Source organism: Xyrauchen texanus, chromosome 26, assembly GCF_025860055.1.
Source record: "Xyrauchen texanus isolate HMW12.3.18 chromosome 26, RBS_HiC_50CHRs, whole genome shotgun sequence".
Taxonomy (NCBI): Eukaryota; Metazoa; Chordata; class Actinopteri; order Cypriniformes; family Catostomidae; genus Xyrauchen; species Xyrauchen texanus.
Genome location: NC_068301.1, coordinates 33,513,640 through 33,534,740, shown reverse-complemented (window position 1 = coordinate 33,534,740; position 21,101 = coordinate 33,513,640). Strand labels below are relative to the sequence as shown.

The 21,101-nt window shown below is 38.8% G+C and overlaps 2 protein-coding genes across 2 annotated transcripts in view; both read left to right on the top strand.

Moving 5' to 3' along the window:
* The window catches only part of LOC127619593 (septin-7), a 234,466-nt gene that overhangs the window by 59,550 nt on the left and 153,815 nt on the right, over nt 1–21,101 (top strand). The gene's annotated exons all lie outside the window — the stretch shown is intronic.
* LOC127619592 (potassium voltage-gated channel subfamily G member 2-like) overlaps nt 4,147–21,101 on the top strand; it is a 49,691-nt gene continuing 32,736 nt past the window's right edge. The window contains exons 1-2 of the mRNA XM_052092478.1: nt 4,147–4,312; nt 13,513–14,405. Of these exons, the coding sequence (XP_051948438.1) occupies nt 13,602–14,405 (804 nt within the window). The 5' untranslated portion in view covers nt 4,147–4,312; nt 13,513–13,601. The remainder of the gene's footprint in view (nt 4,313–13,512; nt 14,406–21,101) is intronic.

The following is a 21,101-nucleotide window of genomic DNA, read 5'->3' as shown; positions in this document are numbered from 1 at the left end:
ACAAAAACTTTAGTGTTGAGCCAGATATTTTCGTTTCTGGAAAAAGGCTGCAGATTGTGTCAGAATACAAATATCTGGGGGTTTTGATTGATTCAAAATTGACGTTTACATTGCATGTAAAAAGGGTCTGTAATCGCATCAAATTTAACCTCATGAATTTTAGACACATTCGCCATCAAATGTCCACACAGGCAGCAAAAATGTACATGCACTCTATGATCTTATCACATATCACTTACTGTTTACCCATCTGGTCAAAAGCTGGTGTTACGTCTCTGAAACCTCTGCAGTCACTTTACAAACGATCTGTTAAAATTCTGGATAAGAGATTAATTATTTCTCACCATTGTCCAATATTACAAAAACATAGATTACTTAGCTGGGAAAACATGGTCAAATACTCAAATCTATGTCTCCTATATAAAATTATTCATGGTTTATCATCCCCTCCACTCCACCAGTTTGTTAACATCCGTACAGCTGATCAGAGCAGAACCAGAGGTGCAGTGAGGGGAGATTGTGTCATTCCCTTTAGAAAAAGTGTATTTGGTCATACTTCTTTTTCTGTTCGAGCTGCTACTGAATGGAACCGCATTCCTTTAACAATCAGAAATCTAAAAACCTATTGTACATTTAAGAACCATTTAAAGAAATGGTTACTTGAATTTCAGAGCTGTCAACATTAACACATTTCTCTAGTCTTCTTGCCTTGTGTGATTGTATATGTTATGTCTTTGTCAGATGTTTGTTTGATTGTTGGTTTGCTGTAATTCGACTTTTTTTTTTTTTTTTTTTTTTAACATAATAGGATCTTTTACTAAATGCATTGTACAACTTATTTTTTTTTGTATTTTTTTTTTTTAATTTTTTTATATATATGTAATTTTAGTCTTTTTTAGGGTGACTTTTAACATCTGTCCTGGGACTGCAGACGAAAAATAGCCTTCTGGCTAATTCTGGCATATTGGCAGCAATGTTAATTAATAGGCACTGTCCCTGTAATAATAAATAAATAAATAAAAAATAAAAAAAACACACACATGCACAAATATAAAAATGCCCAGCTGTCTCTTTCTGTTTCACATGCATAAACATACACCATTATCTTCTCTCACCATGCCTGTGAAGATCATGAGAAAGCGATAAAACTGTGCAGTTTGGCTGTAGTGCTTTATGAGTTGTGACATTACACTTGCTAACTCCATGTGTCATTATCTTGTGTATCTGAAATGAGTGACATGAATCCCTCCCACAGCACTGCTCATCATTATGACAACTTTCAACTGGAACTATCGCTGTCTGACCCTCTGGAGAAGCAGTCTGGAGAGAATAATGCATTTGAGCCATTTGAGGTCCGCAGACAGGTCCAAAGATCTATTCAGTGGCGAGCCACACTTTCTGTTCACATTGAAGTTGTGTGAAGGGATGTGACTTATGGCGGTAATTGTAATTCACTGCCTGGCATTTCCTCTCTTCCTCATCCTTTTTTCTGAACTCCCGCAGGTCCGGCCACCTTGGCTCCAGCTTCCCTGTGATTTGAAGTAAGGTAGTGCGTAGACATCTTCCCATGAGCAACTAGGAGGGGGAAAACCCTTGCCCCATAGGTGTTGCGCTGTAAGTCAGCAGGGCTTTGTGGTGGTCTTTCTCCTTAGCCCACAGACCTTTGACTACAAGGCTAAGGATTGATCGATGGCTGGATGAATGTGGCGTTCTCTCTTAACCCATTTGTTAAGATTTGTTAAATCCACATTTGTTAAATATACTGATCTTTCCGTTTGGCTTGGGAACGACAACCATCCCCACACACCATTCTGTAGAGCTGCCCTGGCCCATAAAGTACTTTTGACCATGTCCTTAACTCACCAAGTTTGTTTGGATTTATAATGGTCTCTGGAACAGCAGTCACGGCTGCTCCAGTGTCCAGTTTAAAATTGACAGGTGTCCCATTCACTGCAACAGTCTCGGTCCATTCTGTAACCACAGCTTTAACAATTCCTGAGAGTCAATTTTGTATGTGTGACATGCAGCTGCAAAATAGCCCTTTTTTTTATTTTTGGCACTCTGCGTCTTTCACTGGACAGTCTTTCCAAGTATATCTCTGCCTTGCCCCACATCTACCACAGTCTTTTCTAATGGATTCCCTTTTCTGTCTTTGTTTTTGTCTGTTTTTCTTTGTTTGTCATGCTGGAATGTTTTGTTGATCATCCTTTTACCTCTGATTGTTTCTAAATGTAAGTTATGTGTAGCCGTTGATTCTGCCCCGTGTAACACTGCTTGTTGTTTTTTTACTGTTACGTTTTGCAGTACTTTCTGTATTGCTTTGGCTAATGTAAGATCCGAATCTAGTTGCAGACGTTAAGATAGTCTCCTATCTCTAATCCTTACAACTATTCAATCACTGATCAGCTCTTCTTATAATGTTCAATTGCAGTGTTCAGCCAGCGTGTGTACCGCTGTTATAAAAGTCTCTGTGTTTTCTCCGTCTTCCTGACATCGACCGTTAAACTGTGCATGTTCGAATATGACATTATGTTTGCCGACACAATGTTGGCGAAATGCTTCTACAACGCTGTCATATTTCTTTCTATCTGACTCACCCAGCGGTAGTAGTGCCGAGGATGTTGTCCGCTTTGTCCCACATAGCGTAAAGTGGAGTTGATTTGATATTCCTCAGGCTTTGTACTCAGGCCGGATGCCAGATGAAAGCATTCAAAATGTCTTATCCACCTTGGAAAATCCGCTGAATTGGAGAAGTTGAACGGCTCTGGGTGTGTTATTTGTACTGCTGCAACAGCCATTTTATTTTTATTTTTTTTGCTGAATCCGCGCTACTCCCTCGAGCTTTGCGCACAATCCTTTCAGTTTCAAACTCAGTTTTCAGAGTTCTAACTGGTGTGGCCTATAATGTACTTTTTTCAATTGAAAGTCAGTAGCTGTAATCTGAGTACAAGTATTTAAAATGTAATGTATTACACTACCCCCTAAAAAGTAATTAGGTTACAGTAACTAATTACTTTGTAATTGGATTACATCTATCACTGAACATAACAGACAAGCATAAACAAGTGCAACTGAAATACACTGTTATTTCTCATTTGAAAACTGAATGAATTTACATAATGTTTCACACTTTGTTTGTTATGCAGATATCAAACAAAAATGAATGTTTTAGCAGCATGACATTGAGCATCTGAAGTTTTTCCACACATCAGCGCTCAGCCTTTAATTACAAAACTCTCTGGATGCATATTTAATTTCGATTTCTCTCAAGGCAAAACAGCATGATTGTAAACAAGCAAAGCACTATGTAACCTGATTTGATCATGGGAATCATTATTTCATGATTGCATTTTTCCCCAATGCATCATAGCAGCAACCTGTGAATGCGATTACATGCAAAACCCATATTTACACCATGGCCAGGTTATTTATAATTGATTTGACACAAAATGAGGGATGTGAACTTGAGGGGGACAAATGGACTATCCCTGTAGACGGAATAGACTTCTCTGTCTCCCCTCAGTGGCCAAACCAGTGTGTGTCCGCCTCAGAAGATAATAGATAAATATGAAAATAGAGAAAGATGCTATATATATAAATATGTATGTTTATGCATTCTAATTTGTGCAATCTGTATATTTCAAAACAGTTTTCTCAAAGGAACTTCTGTTCAATTTTTCAAGAAGGCTGTTTCATTTACAAAATGTGTTTGCAGTATGTATAATAATGACAATAATAAGAATAATTTATATTTAAATATACTTTTTATGTTTAATATTATATATATATATATATATATAGTAAGACTAATGTACACAATTAAGACGTGATGGGTGTAAAATAAAACATGAATAGTAACATAAATATTACATTTATAAATAATTGTACTGCCTTAAACTCCACGAGCTCCTCTAATCCCGTCCACAAGCATTCATGCGCAAATGAGCTGTTCTGCAGAATGGGTTGTGAGATTAGACAGGAAAGTACTCTTTATATATTTGTGCATGAGTAATGGTGGTAATGTGCTCGCATAAGCAAACAGACGCGAGGTGAGATTGGGACGGCAGTGTGCGCGCGTGGAGCAGCAACAGAACACCCATCGACACGCTGACAGGAACTTCAGTAGTTTGAGTTCGGCTCTGATGCTGCACACATGCACTCAAACTCGCAATGATGCTGGAATCAAATCAGCCAGAAATGCGGATAAAGGAATAAAAGTAACAGTGTGACTGCTCCACAGGGCAACTTATATTTTCAACCTGAAAAGGAGCGCGTGAGCTCTAAACCAATGGCGTTAACTCAGTCAGAACGGGTAAGTCGATTGCCTTTTTTTAGTTTTAATTTGTTTTTAATAAGTCTGTTTACATCTCGTTCTTCCATGTTTGATCCTGCGAGCGTTACCGTAACCCAACTGCATCAGTTAGCTAAACAAAACACGTTTGCTCTGTCGTAAAACATTACGAGCTTCCTAACCAGACCGCATTTTGTGGCAAAGGCTTCTGTATAAACGCGCGTGGGATCACATGAGCGTTCTAGAAATGTGGTCGTAGGTGTCGAGATACAGCATCATTTCACTTTTATTCGTCTGCTTTTGTACTGTAGTTCAAATGATATCATGGACCGACGGACAGACGCTTGAGTTCTTACTACAGGTGTTTTTGAAAGTCGTCTTGAAAGGTGAAATGTCAGGCATATCTTATATCATCTTAAAGATGACAAAAGATTATAAAGTGGTATAACTGTAAAATAAATCACAATTTAGAAGCTATTTAAAAAGTACTAATGTTATTAAAGCTGACAAATGGTAGGCTAACCCAGACGATTATAGTTTTACAGTGTGTGGTTTATTAACACGTTATAATAGTATAATAAACATTGTATAATGCTTAACAGATCATTATTTATATATTCAAGATGTTAGAAATGCCTTGAAACTTTGATTCATAGATTTTATGTAGCCTATATTTGAATGCACAAACCGGTATTTTAAGTAATAATGTTTTTTAATGTCTAAATAAAGAAACATTTGATTAAAAAGTGCTGTGAAATATAAAGAGAAAGTAATTACTTGAAAGTGGACAACAACAACACATCTGTGTTTGCCTCTGCAAACCTGCTGTGACATGTAAAATGACCACTGACCTCGCAAAAGACTTTTAACCAACTAACGGATATCATACATTCTAACAGGATCATTTGAGGTAGGATGGATAGTAAAAGTCAAAACATTTCTATTTCTTATGTTTTTAAAGGCACTTTTATCGTTTGGCATGCAGGTGACACAACAGCTTTGCAATGGGAATAATATTTAGCTCAGGTCTAGTGCACAGCACCGCAAATCACATTTGATATAAAGCCATTACTCCAGTGTCTTCTACAGATATTTACCAAACACTTCACAACCACTTTTACAGAAGTGTAGACGTGTATCTCTGCAGTGCTCTGTTTTAAAACCTGTCAACCTTTGTGAGCTGAAAGTAGAAAGCAAGTCCTTTTAAGCACCCTTAAATCTTATTGAATGATCAGTGCTGACCTGTGACTGACATGTCAGTTGAGGGGACACAACATGAAAAACACACTACCTGAATTACCCCAGCAGTGTATTAAACAACTATCAGAATGAAGTAAAAGGCCACATATTTGTTCTTGTCCAAATCAAACTTCAAATCAAACTACTTGACACCCTCTTGGTTCTTTTGTCCAACTTCATTTATTACGTTCATCCTTAAATTTGTTTTTAATTCTGAGAAATTGACCGTTTAGTTTGCTGCAGAGAGAAAAGACCCCTTAATTAAAAATGAAATGGAGCTAAAACATGTTACAGTTATCAAGCAGCAAAGTAATTGATGTATGTTTTTACTTAATCAGTTTACAGCAGGGGTCTTCAACCTTTTGAGGGGCCCCCTGTTACATTGTATACAATTGATTGGATCTATCGCGTATAGCACATATTATTGCATCAACATACTTTCTCATGATGCTTACATTGTAAAGCCATTCAATTAATCACTATTGATGTACAGAACGTGAACTTTTCCACTGAGGGGCAATATTTGCCCCCTGGATTTGATTTTCAGGCCATTTTTAACCTTTATGAAGCCATGTTTTCTAAACACATAAAAATATGTCAAATAATAAAAGAAAATCATTTTCTATCTGAGTAATTGTATCATATGTTTTATGCAATAATATGTATATCGAAACCTACAGTACAATATTACAAAATATATCAGAAGCTACAAATAAGAATGAAGAATTCATTCTGGGAGCTTTTTTTTGTTTTGTTTTTTGCACCATCTTTCATGAATTTTGGGGTAATTTTTGTAACACTTGGTGGCAATTTTGCCCCAAGCCTCTGTTCATTTTGTACCCTGGTACAGAGTGGTATTTTAATTGTACCAAATCAATTCTAATGAGGCAGGGAGAAATGAAACGTTTAGTTTTTTGACTTAAGATAAATATTATTCAATTTAAAGTGTAAAAGTGCATTTTTGTTTATTGTGTATTTACAGTATATGCCAGCTGCAGTAATGCCGTGGACCACCTGTTGAAGACCCCTGACTTATATTGTCTAAATTGACATTTTAAATGGGGGCATGATATGCACAACTTTCTTAACACACTGAGTTATGGAGCTACGAATCAAAGTAAGAGTGATTGTAATCAAGAAAACATAAAAAAAAAAAAACGTTTTTTGGTTGTGAAACAATGGCTTAAATTAATCAGAATGTTTTGTTGTAAAATTAAAAATGTTTCAATCCTCAGTTAAATTATTGAGAGGATGTGCAGTCGTTTCACAAACTTTCATGGATGCCTAGCAGCGTAAACCATCACTGCATACATAAAACAAAACTCTGACTGACAGAAAAAATAATGCCCTTATTGTATTCCTGTTTATTTTACACCACAGTGGCATGAATTATGCCAACATCTACTGTATTTAGAACAAGCACATATACTCATATGGATTCACAAATCCCTTTATAAGACTCTAACTCAAAGTGCCATTTCAGAAATCCCCCATCAGCACTATTGAATTTCATCTTCCCCAGGAGATGCATGGCACCACAGCGCTCATCAGCAGCACCATCAGTCATACACACTCCTGTACAGCAGTAGAACATGTTCTTTTTCATCTGTCACCGTTAGTCACTACTCCATAGGACCTCCGCTGCCTGTTCCTGTTGTCTTTTCTGAAGAGTTTGTGCCGCTGTGGTTTAATGTCTATACTGTGACCTCCAGCCCCCTGTGTGCTGTTATGAAGTTCAGGAAAGAGAAATCAATGTCGCAGCCATCTTGCTATGGATCTGTGCTGATTGCTAATAGTGGTGACAGCCTCCAAGGTCTTTAAACATTGTTTTCATAGATCTCAATACAGACTCCTGGGACTGAAGGAATAGGTTTCTCAGTGACTGTGAGCTCTGCGTGACTCGAGTGAGCAGGAATGAAAGAGAAAAGAGAGAGAGAAATAAAGAATAATCATTAAAATAAATATAGAAAGAAAGAAAAAAGAAAGAAAGAAAGAAAAAGTAACAAAGGAAAGGAGGAGAAGAAAATAATGAAAGAAGGGAGGAAGTAATAAGGGAATGCAGAAAATAAATAAGGCAGGAAGGAAGATAGAAAGGAACAAAGAAAGAAATAAGAAAGAAGAAAGGGAGGTAATAAGGAATGAAAAGGAAAGAAGGAAGGCAGGGAGGAATAAAAAGAAGGAAAAGCAAGAAAAGAATAGAAATGAAAAGAAAAAAGTAAAAGAAAGGAAGGATGCATGGAAGGAATAGGGAGAAAATAAGAAATGGAAATGAAATGAAAAGGAAAGGAAACAGAAGGAAGGAAGGAAGGAAGACAAGAAAGAAGAAAAAGGAAGAAGAAACAGGGAATTAAGGAGGAACAAAGAAAGAAAAATGGAAAGAAGGAAGGCAGAAAATAATGAAATAGAAAAACAGGAAATAATGACTGAAAAGGAAAGAAAAAAGACAGGAAGAAAAGAAGGAAAAGAAAAGAAGAAAGGAAGGGATAAGGAAGAAAGAAAGTAAAAGGAAGGGAGGAATAGGGAGAAAATAAATAATGGAAAGGAAAGGAAACAAAAAAGAAAGAAAAAGAAAAGGATGAAGGAAGAAGAAAAGGGGGAAAGAAATAATGGAAAGAAGGAAGGGAGATAGAGAGGAAATTAGGATTGAAAAGGAAAGAAAGAAGGAAGGCAGGAAGGAAGAAAGTAAAAGGAAACAAGGAATGAAAGAAGGAAGGAATGAAAGAAGGAAGGAAGAAATTGAAAGGAAATGAAAGAAGGAAGGACGTACAGAAAAGAAGGAAGCAATAAAAAGAAAAAATGAAGGAAACTAAAAAGGAAGGAAGGCAGAAAAAAGAAAAGAGGGAAGGCAGGAAGGGAGCAAAGAAAAAGAGCAAAAGGAAGGAAGAAGAGGGTTAGGAAAGGAGGTAGAAAGAAATAAAGAAAGAATGGAAAGAAGGGAGGAATAGTGGAAATGAGGAATGAAATGGCAAGGATGGCAGGAAGGAATAAAAAGAAGGAAAATAAATTAAGGAAGGAGGAAAGTTATAGGAAGGAAGAAAGGCAAGCAGGAAGGAAGAAATGGAAAGGAAATGAAATAAAGAAGAAAGACAGGAAGGAAGGATAAAAGAAAAGAAAGAAAGAAAAATAAAGGCTGGAAAGAAGCAAGAAAAGGTGGAATTAAGAAGGAAAGAGGAAGATGAAAGAAAGGGAGATGGAAGGGAGGGAGGAAATAAGGAATGAAAAGGAAAGAAAGAAAGAAAGAAGGCAGAGACAATTAAAGAGAAGGAAATTAAGCAAGAAAAGAAAGGAAGGAATAATAAAGAAGGAAAGAAAGAAATGGAAGGGGTGGGGTAAGGAATGAATTGGAAAGAAAAAAGAAAGGAAGAAGAATAAAGAAGGAAAGAAAGAAATGGAAGGGTAAGGAATGAAAAGGAAAGAAAAAAGGATAAAATGAAAAGGTAAGGAAACAAAGAAGGAATAAATAAATAAAGAAAGAAGAAAGGCTGGAAAGAAGCAAGACAAAAAAAGAAAAGGATGAAGGAAGTAAAAGGATGGAAGGAGCTTGCAGACACAGTTCTGCCCACACTGTCTCAGTTCATATGCATTCTTACACTCTTCCACCTTTTTGGAAGTTTATCTAAATGTCTCCACTCCTCTAGTACCTACATGTTTATGTTTACATGTTTGCACATTATTGAATAGAATGAATCTGTTTGCTTCTGTATGCCAATGCTAAGCCCTCACAGATGTATAATGCACCTGCAATTTGGTCAGCTCTTTTAGATACACTGACTACATGCATTTCCAATTCCACTCCTTCATCTCCATGTACAATAATCTATTAATGACCTGAAAAGACACAATGACTAAAAACCAAGTCTGTCTGGAGAGAGAGTGTTACATAAAACTCAAAATGGCTTGATGACATAACAGTCTGATCATAAAAAAACTCAAAGCTTTTCTTAGTGTACAAGGTCACTGCAGATTGCAGCACTTCTCTTGAGCACTATAGCTGGCATTATGAAGAAGAATATTACATAGATTCTCATTTTGACCACTGTCTTTTTCCAAATAAATCTACAGACTTCACTTTAGTAAAGCAGTTCCCTTTCCTTTCAGAAAAACTCAAAGAAAATATATTTTTTTAATGAACTTCCCTTACAGTGATGATATTGAAATGTGATGATGGCAAAACTTTGATCATGGTGCTGAGTGATTAACATATTCATATAGCATATGCAATGAGCTTGTGACATTTTTTCTAAAATAATAATGTTTTTTCATTACCAATTATATCATCAGCATAACATTTGAAGCGAAAGGCTAATTTCGAAACAGGTTGAAAATAGATTTTTATTTCCAGATGTTTAACATGGATTCAAAATGTTGACCCCCATTATAAACAGTGTTCAATATACCATAATGTATAACATGTCAAAAAACATTATTTTCATCGTACTATGTCCAAAAAAGAATCGTTATACCATAGTATGTTTTGGTACCAAAACTTTTTGTTTTGTCTGGTACTTTTTGAATAATGTCATTCACTTGACATGAAAGACTCTTCATATTGGTGAGATCCATCATTCTTATCACCCATTTAAATGTGCCTATTTTACTCAAACGTGGTAGAGTGTATAAATCATTTATCATTGTCATAGGCATTACTACCTAGTGTCCTCTCTACAAAGGAGAATAGTCTGCCTCGTTTGAAATTTTAAAGCATCTTGGCATCTGCTTTAACTAACACATTATGTGTGAGTTCACGCTGGGAAATGCTGGGTCATATTTTGACTCAAAGATTGAGCAGTAATTTATGGCATATTTCTTTAGCTCTCTTTCAGTTAGACAGTCTACAGTGAGTCATTACTCTCTCAGAGGCTCCAGGCAACATGTTAAGATATTCAATTAAAGCCGCTAGTGAACAGAAGTTGCATCATGTATAATATTTAAATGTTTTTTTTTTACCTATGTTATATGGTACCTAGAGAACTTACTCTAATTGTGATATCATTTGTTATAGAAATTGGTGTGAAAGGTGCTGTAAGCGATTTCAGCCATTCTACTTCCACAAGACTGAGCCATTGGACTAGCCACACCCCCTCATTCTAAATCCCAGCACTCCAAAATACCAAAATTCGCTTTATTGAGAGCAGAAACGGTTGTTAAAAATGTAAAAATGTATTATGCCTAAATAAATCGCTGCAACTACAATACTATGAGAACATGCAAAATGATTGACAGGCAGTAAGCGTAATTTTTGTAGACTGCAAACACATTTTTCTTTGTGTAAGAGGTGTCACATAGACCGGTGAGATATCTCACAACACTTATTTCATTCATATTTGTCACGGAGTTGGAATTCTTTTGCATACCTTTCCATTAAAAAATTGCTTACAGCACCTTTAAGTGGAACGAAATTTAGGATGAAAAAGTGTTAATGACACTATAGAGGCCATTCATCCACTAATTTCTATGGACATGTTCTTATAGAAAAGAACGAACAGCACAATAGTGACATTGTGGATATTTTATTCTTACATTCACTTGAATATCGAAATGTATCAAGAGTGATGTAATATATATATAGAGAGAGATTAGTATGTTTTACACATGTGATTGCAATTTTTATGAAATTTTAGGGGAAGCTGTGCTTCCTTTGAAGTGACCACTGCCATCATAATAGCACTTTTAACAGTGTAACAAACACCCCTCTGAACAAATATGCCGCATGAGTACATTACTTCACTTTGTTTTCACAAAACATGTACAAAAAACTTGATCACACATTTAATTGGAAAAGATTGTCATGATACCACATAAATTTATTTAAATATAAAACTCTTTAATTGCTTCTTATATTGTGCCTAAATAACTCAATCTAATAGCTATGACATTTATTATAAATTGGAGTTAAGTAGAGGAAAATTCGCAAACTTAAAAGCAAATTTAATTTGATTTGGTTGCAAAGGCGACTTGAGACAGATGACAGTCTCAAATTGCATTCTCATATCTCATATATCTCATATTGCAATCACAGTAATTACACTGATATTTATTTGAGAGCACTGGACCTTACACAGCCATTGTGTAGAGTACACAGCACATTTAGAAACTTAGCCATGAAGAGAATAGAAAATATAATTAAATCCTCTGCTTTGGGAATTAACTTGTGTTTTGACATGAGTTAGTGGCATCATGAGATTTGTGGGCAATTAGGACTTCCAAAGTCATGAAAGAACACATTTTCACTGCTGTTTCCAAAAAGTATGCAAATATGGTGTCAGGAGAATGCAATGTAGGATAAGGTGACTGATTATTAGTATACATTTTGTGTGATTAGGGTTGAAGATTGACAGCTGTAATGCATTCATTACTTATTTCCTACAGTATAAGTATTTTTGGCCTCAAGATAGTCGACGTGTGCTGAAGATAATTATATAAAAATTCTGGATCCAGATCTTGTCAATTATGGATTGCAAAGGCTCAATTCTGCACACGTGCAAATGTGTACTCATTTTCACTCAATCTTTAGCCAAACAGAGGGTGAATTGAAGAGTGATTTATAGGTCGAATTGAATTTTGCCCAGCTACGGGGGCCCAGGGGGCCCAACAAAACAAAATGAGCAAAAGCCAACAAAAATATAGCAGAAATAGTCCACAACATCGTCAAGCTCATGTCCATCATCTTGTATCCAAACTGCTTTTTTCCATACAACAAAAGTGGATGTTTTTTTTATCCTGCAAAGCTTCAAAAGGGAAAAAAACTACTTAAATGTACTTCATAGGACTTGTGCGCTATATAATCTTATTCTCTCTTTTGTTTAATTAAAATATGCCTTCAGACACATTGCAACAGGCTTGATGACATTGATACCAAACAGCATTGGTTCTTATTTGTCACATGAACAATATCAATGCGGCAAGCAGATTTGAAAAAAACATTTGCACACTGAAAACATTTTTATCCTAAAAATGTGTTTATTTCTCAATGCAAAGAATGCAGAAAACAGACTTGTGTTCTTATGAAGACCAGTCTTGCCTAGCTACCTTAGAAGAACAAACTTGGAAGGACGGGAGGATGTCGAAGCTATCTATTTCGAGCTTTGAGATGTGCGGCGATCTTCCTGTTGTGCAGATAACATCACAGCACATTTGTAGCCAGTGAGAGAACTACTGGCATTATCACATAAATGACAACACTCGTTTCCTCCATGTGTTTATTACTATATTAAAAAGATGCACAACAAAACAATAAATGTTGACGGAGTATAACAATTCTCACGAGCAGTCAAACTTTCGTGAGCTTACAACGAGAAACTCTAAATCACAATGATAAATGTCCTTCGTCTGCCACCGTAATACCGGGATCTTGCCCACATGTCACCATCCGATGCATCCTCAATATTTGGCCTGATTGAGAACACATCCAAGTAATTTCATGCAGTCTCAGTACTTGTGTTCTTGAGTATTGTAATTGAACTTCGGAAGTGGATGATGATGTCGAACAAGTCCATGAGAATGTAAGAACAACCCTAAATTAACTAGTTTGATGTTAAGAGTTAGATCAGGTAGAAAAATCTCTTTAAGATAACAATTTCAGGCTATTAATTTTTACAGAGCGCAAAGCAATCATATACTGTAACTTCAGAACACGTAAAATATAGTGCACAAGTACTTTTATGATACTTTAATGGTGCTCTTTGTCCTTTTGGAGCTTGGATGTATAATCACTATCCATTTTCTTTATTTGGAAAAGAACAGTTCTGACATTCAGCCAAATAATACTGGGTTGGAATGAGTAAATGATGACAAAATTACAGAATGAAGCCACAACAGAATTAACAGAATCAGAATTAATTTGGTTTCCTTGTGGCTTTCAGCTGTGTTGTGGACCATTGTTTGCTTTGCTAATTTTGTTGAGTTTTGCCGCCAGACCTAGCAACCTAAAGCAGGAACTGTAGAGAAAATCTAAATTTAAATCTTTGTCTCTTGTCTCCCAGAACCCAGCCATAAACGTGGTGGGGTGACCAATGTGACCTGGTAAACTTTGAATCTGTGGAGTATACGCTCGCACAGACAAGCTGCAGAGATGTACCAGGAAGTCGCCTTCCTTGCCGGCAGCACCGATCATCAGTTTACCACCTTCCACCTCTCCAACCCTTTGAAGAACCCTCATGAGATCAGCAGCAAAAAGGGCGTGTTCTACAAACGAGCACAACTGCAGCGCAAGCCTAGAAAGGAGGATGAGGTTAGCCGGCATCGAGCAGGTGGCGTGGAAGAGGGTGGTGCAGTTGATCGTGCCGCCATCATTAACGTAGGCGGCATCCGTTATCGCATACCGTGGTCCACTCTCGAGGAGTTCCCGTTGACGCGCCTGGGGAAGTTACGGAGCTGCAGCAATGACGAGGAGATCCTTGACTTGTGTGACGACTATGATGCTCACTGCAATGAATTTTTCTTTGACCGAAGCCCCAATGCTTTCCGTTCCATTGTCACGTTCCTGGCGGCCGGAAAGCTTCGTCTCTTGCGGGAGATGTGTGCACTTTCCTTTCAGGAGGAGTTGCTTTACTGGGGTGTAGAGGAGGCAAGTCTGGAGTGGTGTTGTTTAAGAAAGTTGCGTCTTCGGCAGGAGGAGCAGCGGGAAAGATTCCGGCAAGAGGAGGAGGAGGCCGAACTTACTTCACGTCAGTCTTATGAGGAGGCACCAGGGGTTGTGAGCCCAGACGAGGGGCGTTATGCTGGGTGCATGCACAGCCTCAGAGACATGGTGGAGAATCCCCACTCTGGGATTGCTGGGAAGATATTTGCCTGCCTGTCTGTAGTTTTTGTGGCCATTACGGCAGTTACACTGTGTGTCAGCACCATGCCGGACATGAGGGAGGAGGAGGAGAGGGTGAGTGTACACTTAGCAATACTGGCCAGGGGTTGTGCAACAACCCATTTTTACTATTTGTCTAGTCTTCCAGGAAAGTAGGCAAGGCAAGGCAAGTTTATTTATATAGCACATTTCATACACAAGTGCTTTACTTAATAGATTTTAAAGAAAATACAAGATACATTAAAAAAAATAAAAAATAATTAAGAACATGAAATAAGAAAAAGTTATATAACAACAAAAAATAAGGAGTCTGACAGCCAGTTTGAGAGTGATTACTGCCAAAGTCCCTTTAAGGCATGTCAGCTGAACTTCCATTATTATGGTCATGTCTAAAACGGAACTGTGTGCTGTGAGTGTTGCATGTGACATTTAAACACGGTGTTAATTGTGTTTATTTGGAGTCCCACAGAAAATCTACATCTACCCTTAGCCCTATGCCTAACTGGATGTAAACGGTTAACCAGTTAACCAGCTGACCGGCATTAACAATTTGTTTGTCTTATACTATCTGTTAAAAGTGAACCGAGAGGTTAATTAAAGAAACAACAGAGAGTTAATTTGATGGGATTATCACATAGTTCTGCACACATGAGGGCGCTGTTAACACGTAAACCACTGTCTTCGCAAATTATTTGTAGGCATCTTGAGAGAAAAGACGCAGGTTATTCTGTAAAACCAAGATGCTTTACATTAGACGTCATATCGTGATGTGACTTTGGTCTTTTACAGGATTTTTCCGGGATGTGTGTGAATGTGAGCACAGATTACGGAAAAACTCGTTCACTGTCTATGAACCAAATAACGCAGTGCCAGAACAGTTGCTTTTTAGTAATTCTTTTCGGAATCTCTGTGTGAAAGGGGCTTTAGTAACAGCAAATCACCGTTCTATCTCATTTATGTGATATTGTGATGTTTCGTTCATGAACGAATTTGTGTTTTTGGTCACTGAACGAATCAGTCAATTAATCTGAATGAATATTTTTGGTTTTTGGATTCTAAAGGCTTAAATCACTGGGATGAATCAAAATCCCCACCACTGTATATTAAAGTAGTCTGTACCAGATTTTAGCTTTCCCCCACCATCAAACATCCAATTTAACCCCTGGGCAGAACTTATCACTTAGTCGGTACAACCCCTTCGCTAGGCACTATCTGCAAGAAGACAGGCACCATGCATCTGATAATGGGATCCAACGAATAAACAATTAAGATGCCCATAGGTGATAAATACAGCAAGTCATGATGCAAAGATTTTTGTAAACTTCAGTAAATTGAAGCAGTGGCATCTCAGGCTCATTATTTCAGGTGAGGCACAATCACTTAACCCAACATGTCAGTGGTTGCATTAACCGAAAATTTGTTTCGTACAATGAGTGGTTGCATTAACTGAAAAAGGCAAACATTAGGCTATCATTGAATGCTCATTGCATATGCAAATGAAGTTCTACAGATCTCCAAGAATAACACTGAGGACAACCGGCTTGCACAACGCATTGCAAATGAAAATGATTAAATGGCTTTAATGCAACATACCTTAATAATAATGCAATTTCTCAAAAGAATATCTACTGTTGTTTTGTATATTGGACATAAAACAAGTTTAAGATAAATTTTTTCTTATAAATATGTTTAATATTATGTCATGCATTTTGCACAGCACCAAATCTGGTGGGGCTCAGCACCACTTGCCCCTAATATAGAGACACCACTGAACTAAAGTTTGATGTTTACCTAAAAACGGCACCAAAAATGTATTTAGGACCCATAAAATGCAAAGGAGCCAAAATGAGTCAAGGAGCTTATAGCCACTTAAAGCACTTCTGGGCATAATTCTGGCCCTCAGTTTGGCATTTGACAAAAGTACTCTAAAAGTACTTGAGTACTCTATCATCTCTTAGCGTTATGCTGTTAATAATTTTCTGTGCAAAAAATTCACACAGATAAGATGTTTGTGAAAGATGTGAGCGTATGTGCAGAGTGTATGTGCATGTATGTGTTTGTGTGTGAGACTTTGTCGGCAGTTAGACTGTACTGTGTGGGGATATTTTTCAGACATAAACCGGCATGACAGCCTTGGGGATGGCATCTCAAGTCCAGGGCTGAGCTCATGAATACCAGATTAGCCATATTCCACGCAGCTATTGTAAAAGCCTGGCAGCTGTTCCTCTCTCACACAAACATGTGCCCACCCACAGGTTTGTTTCACTACATTTCTGAGGACATTTCATTGACTTTAGTTGTCTTTACATGAAGGTGTAATGGTAGGTTTGGGTATATAGCAAATATTTAGCTAATTAGTGGTGCTTGTAGTGCACCTCAATAGTAATAAGTTGGTCATTATTACTCTTTGCTCTGACTGTTGTTTAAGGAATTTCTAAAATCCCTAAACCTAAACTGCTTCTTTCAGACAAAATGTCTTCTTGTAACTCGTCCCACACCGTTTGTGCTACAGACATGAAAAATGGCTCAAACCATGTGGCTTATTGAGGAAATGTGCTATGACTTTTATAAGCGATTGGATATACGTTGTTCGTCTGGCAGACTAAAAACGGGTGGAAAATTTTAGAATCTTAACATTGATAAGTTATCAGAGTGATCAGACTTACAGATCTTAATGTCATAGAGACTTGGGGGTGAGCTCATTTGACTCAAACAAGCAAGCAGTCTGTAGAATCAGAATCAGAATCAGCTTTATTGCCAAGTATGCTTACACATACAAGGAATTTGTCTAGGTGACAGGAGCTTCCAGTCAACAACAATACAAACAATACCAAAAACAGCAGCAAGACATAGGTAATTAAAAACAGAAAAGAACACAAAATAAATAATTATACATATACGTACATACACTCACCTTCATACATACCCACATACACACACGTAGTGCAAATCTAATACAATCTTGTTATATAAAGAACAAAAACCTGTATATTATGTACAGAGCAATGTAAGTAATGGCAGAAGTGGATATGTTGGATAATATAAATTAAAATTAAACTGTGTATTGCACATAATTATTGCTCAATGGGGCAATTTAATTGTTCATTAGATGGATGGCCTGAGGGAAAAAACTGTTCCTGTGTCTGACGGTTCTGGTGTTCAGAGCTCTGAAGCATCGGCCAGAAGGCAACAGTTCAAAAAGGTAGTGGGCAGGGTGAGTGGGGTCCAGAGTGATTTTACCAGCCTTTTTCCTCACTCTGGAAGTGTATAGTTCTTGAAGGGGGGGCAGGGGGCAACCAATAATCCTCTCAGCAGACCGAACTGTCCTTTGTAGTCTTCTGATGTCTGATTTCGTAGCTGCACCAAACCAGACAGTTATTGAAGTGCAGAGGACAGACTCAATGACTGCTGATTAGAACTGTTTTAGCAGCACTGGTGGCAGGTTGAACTTCCTCAGCTGGCAAAGGAAGTACAACCTCTGCTGGGCCTTTTTCACAATGGAGTCGATGTGTATCTCCCACTTCAGGTCCTGTGAGATGGTAGTGCCCAGGAACCTGAATGACTCCACTGCTGCCACAGTGCTGTTAAGAATGGTGAGGGGGGACAATGTTGGGGTGTTCCTCCTAAAGTCCACAATCATCTCCACTGTTTTGAGCTTGTTCAGCTCCAGGTTGTTTTGACTGCACCAGAAAGCCAGCCGTTCAACCTCCTCTCTATATGCAGACTCATCATCATCTCGGATGAGGCCGATGACAGTGGTGTCATCTGCAAACTTCAGGAGCCTGACAGAGGGGTCCTTGGTGGTGCAGTCATTGGTGTACAGGGAGAAGAGTAGTGGGGAGAGCACACATCCCTGGGGGGCACCAGTGCTGATGGTACAGGTGGTGGAAGTGAATTTTCCCTGCCTCACAAGCTGCTGCCTGTCCGTCAGAAAGCTGGTAATCCACTGACAGGTAGAGGTGGGAACAGGGAGTTGGTTTAACTTAGTCCGAGTATATCTGGTATGGTTGTGTTGAAAGCCGAGCTGAAGTCCACAAAAGGATCCTTACGTATGTCCCCGGTCTGTCCAGATGTTGCAGGATATGATGCAAACCCATGTTGACTGCATCATCCACAGACCTGTTTGCTCGATAAGCAAATTGAAGGGGGTCCAGAAAGGGTCCAGTGATATCCTTCAGGTGGGCCAACACCAGTCTCTCAAATGACTTCATGACCACAGATGTCAGGGCGACAGGTCTGTAGTCATTAAGTCCTGTGATTTTAGGTTTCTTAGGGACGGGGATAATAACTGAGCGTTTGAAGCAGCATGGGACTTCACACTGCTCCAGTGATCTATTGAAGATCTGAGTGAAGATGGGGGCCAGTTGGTTAGCACAGGAATGAAGGCAAGCTGGTGAGATGCCATCTGGTCCTGGAGCCTTCCTTGTCCTTTGCTTCAGCACACATCGTCCTCACAGATCTTGAGTGCAGGTAGTGTAGCAGGAGGGGGGAGGAGGGGGGTTGCAGGAGGTGTTAATGGTTGTGTGAAATGAAGGTCCGAGTGCATGTGGGGTGTGAAATCGGGCCTTTCAAATCTGCAGTAAAACACGTTCAGGTCGTCAGCCAGTCGTTGGTCCGCCACAGGGTTGGGGGTAGGAGTCCTGTAATTAGTAAGTTGTTTCAGGCCACTCCACACTGATGCAGGGTCGTTAGCTGAAAACTTGCTTTTCAGCTTCTCAGAGTAGCTTCTTTTAGCCACTCTGATTTCCATATTCAGTGTGTTCCTGGCCTGATTATACAAGACTCTATCCCCACCCCTGTAAGCCTCCTCTTTGGCATGACGAAGCTGTCTGAGTTTTCCTGTGAACCATGGTTTATCATTGTTGAATTACAAAAATGTCCTAGTAGGGATGCACATATCCTCACAGAAACTGATGTATGATGTAACAGTATCTGTGAGCTCGTCCAGGTCTGTAGCTGCAGCTTCAAAAACACTCCAATCAGTGCAGTCAAAGCAGGCTTGTAGTTCCAGCTCTGCTTCAATAGTCCATCTCCTTATAGTCCTTACAACTGGCTTTGTTGATTTTAATTTCTGCCTGTAGGTTGGGAGAAGATGAACCAGACAGTGATCAGAGAGTCCCAAAGCTGCACGTGGGACAGAGCGATATGCATCCTTTAATGTTGTATAGCAGTGATCCAATATATTCCTGTCTCTGGTGGGGCATGTAATGTGCTGTCTGTATTTGGGCAGTTCGCGTGTGAGATTTGTTTTGTTAAAGTCCCCAAGAATAATAATGACTGAGTCCGGGTATTGTTGTTCTGTGTCTGTGATTTGATCAGCCAGCTGTTGCAGCGCTATGTTCCCAGACGTGTTTGGAGGAATGTAAACACTCACCAGAATAAACGAAGAAAACTCCCGCGGCGAGTAGAACGGCTTACAGTTAATAAAGAGCGCTTCCAGATAAGGACAGCACATCCTCTTTAGTGTTGTTACATCTGTACACCAACTTTCGTTGATGTAAAAGCATGTTCCACTGCCTCTCGTTTTCCCCGTTAACTCCGCGATGCGATCCGCTCTGAACAGCTGGAATCCCGGCAGATGTAATGCGCTGTCCGGAATGTCTTCACTCAGCCAGGTTTCAGTGAAGCACAGTGTAGCAGAGTTTGAAAAGTCCTTATTAGTATGTGTGAGGAGATGTAGTTCGTCCGTTTTGTTGGGAAGAGAGCGGAGATTTGCGAGATGAATGCTCGGCAGTGCTGTTCGAACGCCGGCCCCAGCTTCGTCTCCCTCGCCTGCGTCTCGTGAGCGATCTAAACAACACAGCAGCCTCCAACTAAAATGTCCAGTAAAACGCCTGAATATTGAAAAACCGGAAAAATATATCTGGTATGTGCTGCCGAATGTTCAGCAGTTCGTCCCTGGTAAAACTGATTGGTAAAAGATTGCTAAACACAGGACAAACTAACAAAAACAACAAAAGAATTGAAGAGCTCCACACCGAGGCGGCCATCTGCAGCGCCATGTTGTATATATGTTGTATATTATAGGAATAGTTCATCCAAAAATTATAATTCTCAAATTATTTACTCACCTTTATGCCATCTTAAACTCCTATGACTTTTTCTATACAATGCAAGTCAATGGGGTCCAAAACTTCCAAGCTCCAAAAGTACATAAAGGCAGCAAAAAGGTAATCCATACAACTCGAATGGCTTAATCTCTGCCTTCTGAAGCCATGTGTCAAGAACGCCTGCGTCAACCATGAGGAAGTGTAAACAAGCTTCTCATGAATGTGCCAAGGAGACTGGCACCCTGGCTACTACCAAGGCATATATTGACACCAGAATGTCGTAGATACTTGAAGCAGTGAATTGAGGACATTGTTGGTTTTGCCACGGCAAGCATCACTCAGATAATGTAATCCATTTTCTAGTTATATTTGCTATACCCTAACTCTACGTCTACTCATAATCTTACCCCTTACAGAAACCCTTTGGCATTTTCAGATTTTTATTAAGACATTATTTGGTCCTGTGATGTACAGGCCATCTGTCCAGGGTGTTTCACTGCCTTCGACCCGATACAGCTGGGATAGGCTCCAGCTCTACCCACGACCCTAGGATAATCCGCTATAGAGAATGTGTGGATGGATGGATTATTATTTGGTCCATTTGTAAATCTTTTTTTTGTACTACCTTGTAGTACGCCGACCTTGCTCTCAGGGCCACGAAGGTCACAGTGCGGGCACTCGGGCAGGCGATGGCCACCCTTGTGGTCCAGGAACGTCACCT